The sequence below is a fragment of the Ranitomeya variabilis genome, chromosome 2 (genome assembly GCF_051348905.1).
Source record: "Ranitomeya variabilis isolate aRanVar5 chromosome 2, aRanVar5.hap1, whole genome shotgun sequence".
Classification (NCBI taxonomy): Eukaryota; Metazoa; Chordata; class Amphibia; order Anura; family Dendrobatidae; genus Ranitomeya; species Ranitomeya variabilis.
In genome coordinates this window covers 979,368,337-979,383,475 of record NC_135233.1, presented here as the reverse complement: position 1 = coordinate 979,383,475, position 15,139 = coordinate 979,368,337, and the positions used below count along the sequence as shown (strand labels likewise).

The 15,139-nt window shown below is 41.4% G+C and overlaps 1 protein-coding gene across 5 annotated transcripts in view; it reads left to right on the top strand.

Moving 5' to 3' along the window:
• The window catches only part of LOC143810079 (uncharacterized), a 61,833-nt gene that overhangs the window by 31,884 nt on the left and 14,810 nt on the right, over positions 1–15,139 (top strand). For 3 of the 5 annotated variants that reach the window (XM_077292970.1, XM_077292967.1, XM_077292969.1), the window contains 10 exons: positions 673–711; positions 1,234–1,287; positions 6,322–6,360; positions 7,061–7,114; positions 7,265–7,480; positions 8,931–8,987; positions 10,329–10,367; positions 11,141–11,179; positions 13,476–13,514; positions 14,210–14,245. In XM_077292970.1, coding sequence (XP_077149085.1) covers positions 673–711; positions 1,234–1,287; positions 6,322–6,360; positions 7,061–7,114; positions 7,265–7,480; positions 8,931–8,987; positions 10,329–10,367; positions 11,141–11,179; positions 13,476–13,514; positions 14,210–14,245 — 612 coding nt within the window. The remainder of the gene's footprint in view (positions 1–672; positions 712–1,233; positions 1,288–6,321; positions 6,361–7,060; positions 7,115–7,264; positions 7,481–8,930; positions 8,988–10,328; positions 10,368–11,140; positions 11,180–13,475; positions 13,515–14,209; positions 14,246–15,139) is intronic. The other 2 variants (XM_077292968.1, XM_077292971.1) reach the window with 2 other exon arrangements.

Below are 15,139 nucleotides of genomic sequence, written 5' to 3'. Positions count from 1 at the left end.
ATCCGCCTGCTCAGGAACAGACAGCAAAAGTTCAGCTTTCCAGAGCATAAAAACACAGCAGTGGAGCTTGTATCTCCAGGACCACCCTACCCTGAATGTGCCAGAAGGCTGAGTATTTATCCTCTGAACCCCACCCACTCTACAGATATTCACTCAACCTAGCTCTAAACATGGCCAATTAACCCCTCTCAGCACTTAGTGTGCTGGAGCGTTTTCCTAGGTTCATATCACTGAAGTTAATAACCGCAGTGATACATATCTCCCCTCCAGTACTTTGCCAGAGACTTTGTCAAAATATATAGAGAGTATTATATGTGCCTGGCATTATAGATCCACTCTATATATTACATGTGCCTGGCATTATAGATCCACTCTATATATTACATGTGCCTGGCATTATAGATCCACTCTATATATTACATGTGCCTGGCATTATAGATCCACTCTATATATTACATGTGCCTGGCATTATAGATCCACTCTATATATTACATGTGCCTGGCATTATAGATGCACTTTATAATATTATATATAATTAATATATCGTGCATAGATTTCTATATGTGCATAAGACAGACAAGAAAACTATATAATATTATATCGCTATTAATATTATACCAGTAATATTAATGATATAATGTCACATAAGTGTCTCCTCTGTTTCTTCAACAGATTCAGGCGTAATGTCATCAACGCCGTCCCAGCATTCAGGTATTTATCTAGAATCTCCCATATTCCTCTGTTCTTACTACAGTATAGGAGTCTTGTATATAAAGAGCAGCAGGAATAATCCTGGTGATACTTCTTATAGATGATATAAAGTTGTGGCCAAAAGTTTTGAGACCAACACAAATTTTGGTTTCACACAATTTGGTGCTTCAGAGTTTAAGATCTTTTAGTCGGATGTTTCTATCATTACTGAAGTACAATTATCAGCATTTCACATGTTTTAAAACTTTTATTAACAAATACATCAAGTTTTTTAGTTAAAAAATGGTTGTCATTCCACAGCATTTGGCCCAGAAACTGATATCCAGCTGCAAGGGTTAAGGGCAGTCTTGGAAAATAAGGGTCAACACTATAAATATTGAGTCTTCTGACTAAAATATTTAAAAACACTGAAGAAGAAAACTTTGTGAGAACCAAAATTTGTGTCAGTCTCAAAACTTTTGTCACAAACTCAATTTTAGAAATTTGTGAATCAATCATTGTAACTGGAGCTTTATTTTATAGACAAGACAGATTTCCAACCTGGGTCTCCTCGCTGCCAGATCTGGACACCATAATGTAAGTGTAAAAAATTAAAAAGAGCCGCCGTCCACAACCACAGAACATTCCACAGAACATTCCACAGAACATTCTGAAGATTTCTCTGGTTATACCACATTGGAGAATATAGTTCTAGGTCTTAACACAATTCTTAGTATCTCAGGCAAACCTGAAAACATGACTATAAACCAGTAAGAATGTAATATAAAGTTATATTCAGTGGTGCACCGGTAATAGAAGCAGACCACGCAGCCGCGGTAAGGCCTGGTGCTAGTGCCACCACTGCGCACCCTCATTCCTCAATGCCAATACATTTGAAAGCAATGATGGAAGAGGAGCCGTTAGCTGACACTCCCTCCTCCATCATTCTCTCTGTGCGTCTGACATCTCAGCGCAGCGGGCGCGATGAAGTCACTACGTTGCACCTGTTGTGCCGACCAGCACCAAAGACCAGACCACATGCTGCAGAGATCTGAACAGTGGGGGAACAAGAAGAGGTGAGTATTTTTATTTTATAAATTAATGAGTATATTGTGGAAGCCATCATAATATTTGGAGGGCCACTTAGGAAGCAATCATAATAATTAGAGGGCTACTTGGTGGGCCATCATGCTACTTGGAGGACTGTTATGAACCTGGTGGTTAGGAGCACCCGGAATGACCTGATGAGTAAACTAGTAATCAGAACAAGCTCTGGGAAAGTGGGAACTCTGCTGACTAGTGTTGAGCATTCCGATACCGCAAGTATCGGGTATCGGCCGATACTTGCGGGTATCGGAATTCCGATACCGAGATCCGATACTTTTGTGGTATCGGGAATCGGTATCGGGATTAATATCAATGTGTAAAAGAAAGAATTAAAATAAAAAATAGGGATATACTCACCTCTCCGACGCAGCCTGGACTTTACCGCCATAACCGGGAGCCATTGTACCTAAAAATGCGCGTTTGAAGGGCCTTAGATGACATCACGGCGCTCTGATTGGTCCGTAGCGGTCGCGTGACCGCTACGCGACCAATCACAAAGCAGTGACGTCACCTAAGGTCTTTCAAGCACTTGAAAGACCTTAGGTGACGTCACTGCTTTGTGATTGGTCGCGTAGCGGTCACGCGACCACTACGGACCAATCAGAGCGCCGTGACGTCATCTAAGGCCCTTCAAGCGCGCATTCTTAGGTACAACGGCTCCCGGTTACGGCGGTAAAGTCCAGGCTGCGTCGGAGGGTGAGTATATCCCTATTTTTTATTTTAATTCTTTCTTTTACACATTGATATGGATCCCAGGGCCTGAAGGAGAGTTTCCTCTCCTTCAGACCCTGGGAACCATACAGGATACCGTCCGATACTTGGTGTCCCATTGACTTGTATTGGTATCGGGTATCGGTATCGGATTAGATCCGATACTTTGCCGGTATCGGCCGATACTTTCCGATACCGGCACTTTCAAGTATCGGACGGTATCGCTCAACACTACTGCTGACCGCAAACCCTACTCCTATCACACACACTAGAAATAGCCATGGAGCGTACCTAACTCTCCCTAGATGCCTCTTCACAGCCTAAGAGCTAACTACCCCTAAAGATAGAAATAGAAGCCTAACCTTGCCTCAGAGAAATTCCCCAAAGGTAAAGGCAGCCCCCCACATATATTGACTGTGAGTTAAGAGGAAAGTCACAAACACAGGAATGAAACAGGTTTTAGCAAAGGAGGCCAGACTTAACTAAATAGTCAGAGGATAGAAAAGGAGACTATGCAGTCAGCACAAAAAACAACAAAAACCACGCAGAGTATGCAAAAAGACCCCCACACCGACTCACGGTGTGGAGGTGCAACACTGCACCCTAGAGCTTCCAGCTAGCAAGGAAATATCATGATAGCAAGCTGGACTAGAATTTAGCAGTACTAAGAAATATATTCAGGCAGCAGTAACAACAAATGAACTAGCAGGGACTTAGCTTCTGCTGGAGTAGACAGGTCCTCAGAGAAGTCCAAGAGAGATGTGAACCAATACTGATACATTGACAGCTGGCATGAAGTAACGATCTGAGTAGAGTTAAATAGGGAAGCCAGCATAACAATAAACGAGGACAGCTGAGAAAGCAAACCTCAGAGACCAGCAGTTCCGCTCAAAGCCACCAGAGGGAGTCCAAGAGCAGAACTAACCAAAGTACCATTCATGACCACAGGAGGGAGTCCGAGAAATGGAATTCACAACAGAGGACCAGTTATACTATTTGGTGTGCTGTTTGGGGGGCAGAAATACTGTGTGTAGTGCTGTGTGAGGGCCAGTTATACTGTGTGTAGGGCTGTGTGAGGGGCAGTTATACTGTGTGTAGGGCTGTGTGGGGGCAGTTATACTGTGTGTAGTGCTGTGTGAGGGGCAGTTATACTGTGTGTAGTGCTGTGTGGGGGGCCGTTATACTGTATGTAGGGCTGTGTGGGGGGCAGTTATACTGTGTGTAGGGTTGTGTGAGGGGCAGTTATACTGTGTGTAGGGTTGTGTGGGTTTGCCATTATACTGTTTGGAGGGCTAGTGGGGGACATTATACAGTGTGGAGTGATAGTGTTGGCCATTGTATAATACATGAGCCATTATACAATGTGAATGTTGTAGAGACCATCATACTGTATGGAGGGCTGTGTCAGGGCCATCATACCGTGTCTGGGGGACTTTGCGGATGGGGGCTGGTACTGTAGGGTCATCATACTGTGCATGAAGAGGGTACTGTGGAAGAATTCCCTTTGAGTATATCTTACTGTGTTTAGGGGGCAGATTTGTTGGCATCATACTGTATGGGGGCCATGGAAGGGTTATCCTAATGTGTGGGAACACTGAGGGGCTTCAGTAGGGGCAAAATTACTTCATACGGGTTGCAAAGTTGCGAGATATGTGCCTCTATGATCCCACTGAATATTATTAATTTTTTGGGGGGAGGGGGTGGGCTGTGGCAATTTGGACTTCTGCTATGTGCTATGGGCTCCATGATTTCTATTCTATGTACACCCCTGGTTATATATAATATACATCCTGTAGTGGGACAGCAAAGTCTTCTACCACATGGCCTTATAAGAACAGACTGAGCCTAATGGTAAACCAATCCTGAGAGGAACACAGGTGTTCTGTGGATATAAATACGAGGGGCCACCAACACCAGCATCTATTTCAGCTGGATGGAGCATCTGAAGACACATTCAGCTGAAATGTATTAAGGCGCAGAGGGCCGCCATGTCCTTGCACTGCAATACACACTGCTGGCCAATCAGGGGTGGCATGAAAGTCACTTGCGACGCTGCCTGTCGCCCACACACCGAAGTCAGGAGCCAGCTATAGAAAAAGATGCCACACAAGGAGGGAGGTAGAAAAGGTGAGTAGAAGTGTTTGTTTTTATATTTGTTGTAGAAGAGAACACTATACCGTGCTGGGGATCACATATTACTGGAAGGGGACAGGAATGGTGGATTATACCAGGATGGTGAACATTATTACTGGAAGGGTCCCAGGACATTATACCAGGATGGGGGACACATATTACTGGAAGGGGCCAAGGATGGTGAATTACACCAGGATGGGGGACACATATTAATGGAAGGGTCCCACGACATTATACCAGGATGAGGTACATACATTACCGGAAGGGTGCCAGGATGGGGGATATTATACGAGGATTTGGGACACATATTACTGGAAGGGGCCAAGGATGGTCGACATTTTACCAGGATTGGTACATATATTACTTGAAGGGACCCAGGATAGGTGATGTTATACCAGACAGGAGCACAGGTTGAAGAACATTATACCTGAAAAGGGAAAAATTATCAGGATGGATGACATATATTATTAGAAGGGGCCCAGGATGAAAGGCGTTATGCCAGGATGGGTCACATATATTAGTAGATGGGGATATTATACCAGGATTGGTGACATATAAAACTGGAAGGGGTCCAGGATAGGGAGTATTATATCAGAATGGGGGGCATATATTACTGGAAATGATCCAGGATAGGGGGTGTAATACCAGGAAGAGGGGCAAATATTACTGGTGAGGGTCCAGGATGGGGGATGATATACCAGGAGGGGCCACGGATGGAGAACATTATACCAGAAAAGATAAATATTACACCAGGAAGTGGCCCAGGATGGAGCACACTATGATAGGAAAGGGAGACATATTAGGAAAGGACCCAAGGTGGAGAACATTATACCAGCAAAGGGAAACATTATACAAGGAAGGGACCCAGAATCGAGACAATATACCAGGAGGGCGAACATTATTACTTTAAAGGACCCAGGATAGGGAATATTTTACCAGGAAAAGGCCCAGGATGGAGGGCATTATACCTGAATCAGGCCCAAGATGAAGGATATTATTACAGGATGGTGCCAGGATGGAGGGCAGTTTACCTGGAAGGGACAATGGATGGTGGACATTACAGGAAGGGGCTAGGACCAGGGACATTATTACAGTATGGGGAACATTGTTACATGAGAATGTGAACACATAAGTCTTCACGGGATCTGGAACGCTACAAGGGTCCATACATCTGACAAACTTGTAGGTGGGGGGCTCGGGTACAAGTTTTGCACAGGGACCAATCGGACTCTAGTTATGCCAATGAGCCCTATACATATTAAATATTTTCATAACTGTAATAACCTCAAGAACTTATTCAACAGGCTATTTGGTGTGAAAAATGAACTGTAAAAAATTTGAACACAAAAACTAAAAAAAAAAAAAATAGTTGTTGTTTTTTCTATATTTGTGTTGCAAAGAAAAATTAACTAAATTATGTAGCAATTTATATGTCCCCTATAATAGAGGTAAAAAATATAATTTCTCCGACATGAAACAAAGCTTCATACAGCCACGTAAATGAAAAAAGAAAAAAAGATGGCTGGTCATTCCGGCTTTTCAGGTCTGGTTTATCGGATTAATGACAGTTTTACATCAGACATCCCCATTAGTGATCACAATAACCATCTCATCATGGAAAACCTCAATGGCAGGAGAAATATTTGTATAAATCTACATATGCCATGTTATATCTTACAGTGAGGAAGAAGAACCAGATGAGGATGCTGCAGACGTCATGTATGTAGAGAGATTTAATGAGATAATTGCATGGACATTCTATATTACACGTTATAGAAATGTAATTATGGAGGGAGTGATATACACAGCACCTTGCTACCTTGTGTTCACATAAAAACTTAATAAAATATATTTAAGTTTGTGGGTGTAACGTAAAAAATGTGGAAAAGTTCACAGAGTATGGATACTTACCGTATATAACACGGCCTCACTTATACCCGGCTGCAGAAATAGTAGGTTTTGGTGGTACAAGTCATGACACATATCAGTGGTGTAGCATGAGAGGAGCCCAGGTGCAGTTGTTCTGGGCACCAAAGTCTGTGGGAGCAAAAATTTCCCCTTTCCCCTCATCAGACACAAGTATTCTGAAGTCTCAGAGATTTTGCTGGTATTGTAAAAAGGAGTTTTTAGTTTACCTGAAAAATGCTAAAGACAACAAGACAATCTCTTCCCGCCTTCTGGAGAAATAGTAGATGATACATAGTCGTGTGTTATACACGTGTCCCATCGTACTGACCGTACAAGTGCTGTGTATACTTGTGGTAAATGACGAGGCCTCGCCCCGCACCACCCCAGGATCCACATAGGAAATATGACCCTTACTGGAGATTTCATGACAAGGGACAATAGAAAATGTTTCTGGAATTGTGTAGATGTCGCAATATCATTGATTCTCACTGGTGCTGTATTCTTCTTATAGCCCCGGATTATATTATCTGACAGCATCTGAGCCACCTAGACTGGACACTGTAATGTAAGTGTATGGAATGAGGGACGGAATATATTATGTCACATCAGAAATCCCCACTGGTGACCACAATAATCATCTGTCTGTGGATGAATCCATCACCACGAGAAATATCTCTGGATTTCTGTATGTGATATATCTTTATATCTTTAACAGTGAGGAGGAGAAAGAGGAGGACAGTGAGGAGGAAGATGAGGAGGACAAAGAGGAGGAAGATGAGGAGGACAAAGGGGAGGAAGATGAAGAGGACAGAGAGGAGGAAGAAGAGGAGGACACAGAGGAGGAAGAAGAGGAGGACAAAATGGAGGAAGATGAGGAGGACAGAGAGGAGGAAAAGGAGGGAAAACCACCAGACACAGAGGATATGATTGTGTAAGTGGAGAGATATAATGAGATGATTATACACAGACGCTATCGATGATACATTATAGAGAGGATATAAAGTATGGCGGCACATGTACCCGGCTGTGGATATAATATCTTCTGCCAGTTCTACCATGGAGCCACCGTCCTCTCTGCACTCCCCTGAGACGTATATACTCAGCTGTATACAGACATATGCCGGCGTATGACAACTTTTGTGTAATGGATAATATAGCGGGCTGTGTTATTCTATATAGCATCTAAAAGACGTTCAGACCTAAACCGGCCCCATCGGTCAACAAGTTATCAAGTATTCTCTGGATAACTTATTTAACCGGACAACCACGTTTAAAATAATGATGATTGTATGTGTAGATATTATATATTTTTACTGGATAAATTATTATTTCCTTTTCATTGGTTGCTTTGGTAATTTTCTTTTTATACTTTGTCAACTGGACCAGAATTAGGTAGTGTAATTAGCTATTGTTAGTTATATGATTCTGTCTGTATGCAATAATATATGTGTGTATACTAGGAAAATGTGTGTATGGTAATAATATGTGTGTATACCAATAATATTTGTAGGATCAAGGGAGGTTCAGCATCCAAAAAATCTTCAATTAAAAGCCCATCTTATAAAAAATCCATGGGACATGCAAATCGCAATCTTAAAACCATTTTAATATACAATCAGATGCGTTTAGCTCAAACAATCATATTCATTGCTCTGTTTATAGAGTAGTCATCTTATATTTGTCAACTGTCACCCTTCCCCCAAACTGACTGTCGTGGCATGAGATCTGGAAGTGTTTGTAATGATACATAACTCAGCTCTGCTGTATCTCTACACAGAAGCTGCAGAGATCAGCAAATAGAGGAGGATGTGTTCTTTTCTTCCCTGGTCAACCTCATGCAGGGGAAGAAGTACATGATTCCAGGGACAAATCTGGCATTATAGATTTTCTCTATATACAATATTATATGTGCCAGGAATTAGAGATGCACTCTATATATAGTAAAATATGTGCCAGGAATTACAGATCCGCTCCATATATAGTATTATATGTCCCAGGCACTATAGATACACTCTATATATAGTATTATAGGTGCCAGGCATTATAGATCTACTCTATATATAGTATTATAGGTGCAGGCATTAAAATAGATCCACTCTATATATAGGATTATAGGTGCAGGCATTATAATAGATCCACTCTATATATAGTATTATAGGTGCCAGGCATTATAGATCTACTCTATGTATAGTATTATATGTCCCAGGCATTATAGATCCACTCTATATATATAGTATTGTAGGTGCAGGCATTATAATAGATCCACTCTATATATAGTATTATAGGTGCCAGGCATTATAATAGATCCACTCTATAGAGATATATATATATATGTATGGACTTGTGACATTTTGACCTTGTGACTTTTTCTTCTTTTATAGATCAGATACATATAAAGTCACCATCATATCAAAGCGGGCAATGATAGACATGTTATTGTAAGTATAGAGAATAAAAAGAAAATACCTCCCACAGAACCTTCCATAGAACATCCCACAGAACCTTCCATAGAACATCCCACAGAACCTTCCACGGAACATTCCATAGAATATTCTGAAGCTTTGTCTTTTTACAATACAGAGGATAATATAGGCCTGATTTAAGGGGTTAGATCACATTTTTACATCAGACATCCCAAGTAGTAATCCCAATAATGGGAAAAATCAAATCCAGTGGGTGCATAGTAAAATTACAAATTAGACCATTTCATAAGCAACTCCACAAATATTCTATACAAAGGAGCCAAAAAAGATAGGTACACAATAATCACAATAATGGTCTGATCGTGAATTAATTTAACCCATTAGTGACCAGGCCAAATTCACTTCTTTCAGTTCTGACATGTGTCACTTTATGTGGCAATAACTCTGGAATGTTTCAACATTTCCCAGTGATTTTGAGATTTTTTGTGACACATTACAGTTTATGTTAACGGTAAATTTAGGTCGATATGTTTTGAGTTTATTCATAAAAACATCAGAAATTTGGCACAAAAATAGCAATTTTCAAACTTTGAATGACTTTCACTTTAATCCAGATAGTCACACCACAAAATAGTTAACAAATACCATTTCCCTCAATCTGCTTTACATCAGCACCATGTGTAATATGTCTTTTTTATTTTGTTAGGATATCAGAAGGTTTAAAATGTAGAAGCAATTTTTCAGTTCTTTCAAGGAAATTTACAAAACTTTGTTTTTTAGGGACGGATTAATTTTTTAGGTGAAATGGGAGGTCCTAAATATTGGAAAACCCCCTAAAGTGATTCCATTTAAAAAAAAGTGACCCTACACATATTGAAAACTGCTGTCAGGTAGTTTATTTATTAAGCGGTATGAGGCGAATGAAAATTTTTATTTTTACCACCTAATTGTTACTAACATCTTAACAGACCCTTATAGCCGGCAGACCCTTAAGCCGTTATTTTGTCGTAAATTGCCATGGCAACCATCGGGACCACATAATCATGATCTCCGGGTGCTGATTGGGTTAAAGCGGAAGCCCCCACACTCTGTTAACCATTTAGATGCTGTAGTCCGTGTTGACCCCTTACACGGCCATAGCCGGTGCCAACACTGATAGTGGCTGATGCCGCAGGTTGGCAGCTATAGTGACAGCTGACCGCTACTGCGTCTTTACCCGCCCGGGGATGACATTATATCTCAGGTCAGTGACAATATATAGTGGTGTCACTAAGTGGTTTTAATAGGAGGAGAAATATCTATATAATTCCATATATGCCGTGTTCTATATCTATATGTTCACATTATTTCTTACAGTGAAGAAAAACAACAAGAAGAGCAAGATGGAGCCATAATGTATGTAGAGAGATTTAATAATATGACTGTATGGAGAATATATAGTGTATATTATATGTACATGTGGTTATACAGGAATATATAGTGTATATTATATGTACAAGTGATTATACAGGTAATGAGGATATACGGCATGGCCTCACATGTAGCCGGCTGCAGAGATTACGCCTTGTGGTGCCAGCCATGACGCATGCCAGTGGGGTGGCATGAGAGGACTACAGGAGCTGTTGCCCTGAGCATCAAAGTCATTGGAGCACAAATTTTCCATTTTCTCAATGTCAAACGAGCAGCGTCATCAAGCGCCAGTTCCTCTTCCAGTAATGCAATGAGTTCCTGCCTATGCAGAGCGCAGCAGTCAAGATAAGTTTGTCATCAACTGCTACACTTTGTATAGGCAGCCATCGAGGTGACAAAGCTCATTTCATAATACTTGGAGTTTTAACACCTTGGTTTCTGCCCATGCAAATCCATCCTGACTGCTGCGCTCTGCATAAGCAGCAAAAGAGATGACAACATGTGAGCAGCTGCTGAAGACAGTATTGAATCTTGTGCACTGCACTATTCTCTCTTCATTCACTACGAAAAGCTACTTTTATGTTTTCACTTTTATGTCCTGGAGTGAAAACGCCCCAAAAACCCCAACATTTTTATGCAACTTCGTGTTGCCTGTAAATTTTATAACTTTTTAAATTGTTTTACACCAGAAACAATTTGATGAATCGGCCCTGATACGTTGTAGACTTTTCTGACTAGAGATTTATTTTCTCCTATAGACCAAACTTGATGGACTCTGCAATACTGGACACCTTATTGTAAGTAAAGAGAATGCAAAGAGATGCCTCCTCCACAACCACGAAACGTTCCACAGATCATTCCACAGATCATTCTACAGATCATTCCACAGATCATTCTACAGATCATTCCACAGAATATTCCACAGATCATTCTACAGATCATTCTACAGAACATTCCACAGAACATTCCACAGATCATTCCACAGAACATTCCACAGAATATTCCACAGATCATTCCACAGATCATTCTACAGAACATTCTACAGAACATTCCACAGAATATTTCACAGATCATTCCACAGAATATTTCACAGATCATTCCACAGATCATTCCACAGATCATTCCACAGATCAATCTACAGAACCTTCCACAGATCATTCTACAGAACATTCCACTGAATATTCCACAGAACATTCCACAGAATATTACACAGATCATTCCACAGATCCTTCCACAGATCATTCTACAGAACCTTCCACAGATCATTCCACAGAATATTACACAGAACAATCCACAGATCATTCCACAGATCATTCTACAGAACCTTCCACAGATCATTCCACAGAACAATCCACACAATATATCACAGATCATTCTATAGAACCTTCCACAGAACAATCCACAGAATATTCCACAAAACATTCAGAAGCTTTGTGCTGTTACTATACAGAGAAGAATTTAGTTCTAGTCCTGAAAAATTTTTACCATTTGAGAAACCTAAAAACATGACTGTAAACCAATGAGAATGTAATATATGTGATATATAATACCTGTGCAGTCCTCTGAGAAGCAGCCTCCTCCTCTACAGGGTTATGGCTCAGTTTAGGGTCAACGTGATAAATTACTTACATAAAAAGTAGAATAAAAAATAAAAGCTTGAAAATTGTAATAATTTATAAAAATATATATATTTAAAATCTCAAAACACAAAAAACAGAAGGTCAAAGAGCAAAGTATTATGATATGTTTTTTTTTAACTCAAAATATAATAAACTAGATGGTGGCCCGATTCTATTGCATCGGGTATTCTAGAATATGCATGTCCACGTAGTATTTTGCCCAGTCACGTAGTATTTTGCCCAGTCACGTAGTATTTTGCCCAGTCACGTAGTATAATGCTCCATGCAGTTATGGCCCCATAGATGCCCCATATAATGCTCCATGCAGTTATGGCCCCATAGATGCCCCATATAATGCTCCATGCAGTTATGGCCCCATAGATGCCCCATATAATGCTCCATGCAGTTATGGCCCCATAGATGCCCCATATAATGCTCCATGCAGTTATGGCCCCATAGATGCCCCATATAATGCTCCATGCAGTTATGGCCCCATAGATGCCCCATATAATGCTCCATGCAGTTATGGCCCCATAGATGCCCTATATAATGCTCCATGCAGTTCTTTATGGACCCATAGACGCTCCATATAGCATTGTGCCACATATAATGCTGCTGCTGCAATAAAAAATCAGATACTCACCTCTTGTCGCTGCTCCTCAGCGTCCCGTCTCTCCGCATTGACTGTTCAGGCAGAGGGCGGCGCACACACTAATACGTCATCGCGCCCTCTGACCTGCACAATCACTGCAAGAGGACGGGAAGATGGAGCGGCGCCCGGCGGATAGAACGTGGACAGGTGAATATGAAATACTCACCTGCTCCTGGCGCTCCTGACGCTGCCCCTGCCTGTCCCATGGTACCGCAGCTTCTTCGCGCAGGGCCTGTGATGACGTGCGGTCACATGACCGTGACGTCATGGCAGGTTCTTGTCGCACACCAAACTTAGCACCGGAACCTGCCGCTTGCATGGACCGGTCACCGGAGCGTCGGAAAGGCGGCGGAAGGTGAGTATATAATGATTTTTTTTTTTTTTTTATTATTTTTAACATTAGATCCTTTTACTATTAAACTAGGTCACACAGGGTTAATAGCGGCGGTAATGGAGTGAGTTACCCGCGGCATAACGCGGTCCGTTACCGCTGGCATTAACCTTGTGTGAGCCGTGACTGCGGGGAGTATAGAGCAGCCGCCCGGCACTGACTGCAGGGGAGTAGGGAGGGACTAATTGGACTGTGCCCGTCGCTGATTGGTTGCGGCAGCCATGACAGGCAGCTGGCGAGACCAATCAGCGAATGAATAACCGTGACAGAAGTTGCAGACAGAAGGACAGACAGAAAGACGGAAGTACCATTTAGACAATTATATATATAGATGTGCTTGTGAGAATATTCCCGGTGACACATGTTATAGATGAGATATTCTAGACATTTCTGAATCAATCATTGTAACTGGTGTTTTTCTTCTTTTATAGTGCGAACATCTCAGATTGCACAAAACTGGACACCTTGTAGTAAGTATAGACAATGGAAAGCAGATGCCTATTCCACAACCACAGAACAATCCACAGAACATTCCACAAAACAATCCACAGAACATTTCACAGAACATTACATGGAACAGTCCACAGAATATTCCACAGAACATTACATAGAACATGACACAGAACATTACATAGAACAGTCCACAGAGCAGTCCACAGAATATTCCACAGAACATTTCATAGAATATTCCACTGAACAATCCCCAGAACATTGAACAGAATTTTCCACAGAACAATCCAAGGAAAACTAGAATTTTATTTTATTTTTTGGCTGAAAATACAACTCACGTGTTTGGGTAACAAGAAGTTCAATTCTGGTCTAAGGAGTGTTAGCAAGTCATGGGTTATGGGTCACAAAATACTGCTTTGCCCAGGTCACAGGCAACCAACACTAAACCAGTGCCACACACTGAAATTTACCTGTTTTGGAGGGGAATTACAAGGGGTCATAAATATTGGGGGATTGGTTATTTTACTAGTCGTTACAACATGCCGAGCCAGCGCTTATCAAGAATCCCCGATATCCCTTTAGTCTTACAATATAATCTTTTATAATAAGGAGCAGCAGGAATATTCCCGGTGACACTTGTTATAATGTTATAGATTAAATATTCTACACGTTTTTGAATCAATCATTGTGACTGGAGTTTTTTCTTCTTTTATAGCAAAAACATCTCGGAATGGACACCAGACACTGTATTGTAAGTATAGAGAATGGAAGGGAGAAGCCTATTCCACAATCACAGAAGATTCCGCAGAACATTCCACAGATCACTCCACTAGGGATGAGCGAATATACTCGTTGCTCGGGTTTTCCAGAGCCCGCTCAGGTGGTCTCCGAGCATTTGTTAGTGTTCGGAGATTACGTAGACAGCTTGATTACAGGTGGGGATTCCTTAGCAACCAGGCAACCCCCACATGTACTCAGGCTGGCTAGTAGCTGTAAATCAAGCAGCTGAATCAACAAAAACTAAATCTCCAAGCAGTTACAAATACTTGGAGACCACCCAAGCGTGCTAGGGAAAACCCCAGCAATGAGTACACTCGCTCATTACTACACTCCACAGAACACTCCACAGAACATTCCACAGAATATTTCAGGGATCATTCTGATTTTTGTCTTGTTACAATCAAGAGAAGAATAAAGATCTAGTCCTGAACACAATCCTTACAATCTCAGGGAAAGACTAAGAACATGACTGTAAACCAGTGAGAATGTAATATAATGTGATTTATAATCTGCGTCCTGTCCTCTGAGGAGCGGCCTCTTCTACCACACCGCCTACAGGAACAGACTGAGCCCAATGGATAATCCAGTCCTTAGAGGAACACAATAGTTCTGAGGATATAGATAGGATTCCGCCATTACAGGCCGTCTGTGTCCATATTAATCACAATGAGGTTATTAGTGACAGTTTTACATCAGATCTGCCCACTAGTGATCACAATAAAGATCTGATCATGGATGAACTTAATACCAGGAGGAATATCTATAGAACTTGAGGAGGAGGCTGGAGATGCCATGTAAGTGGAGCTATAATGCAAGGACTATATGGACTTTTTTGTCGTACAGGATTTCCATAAGGAGTATGTGG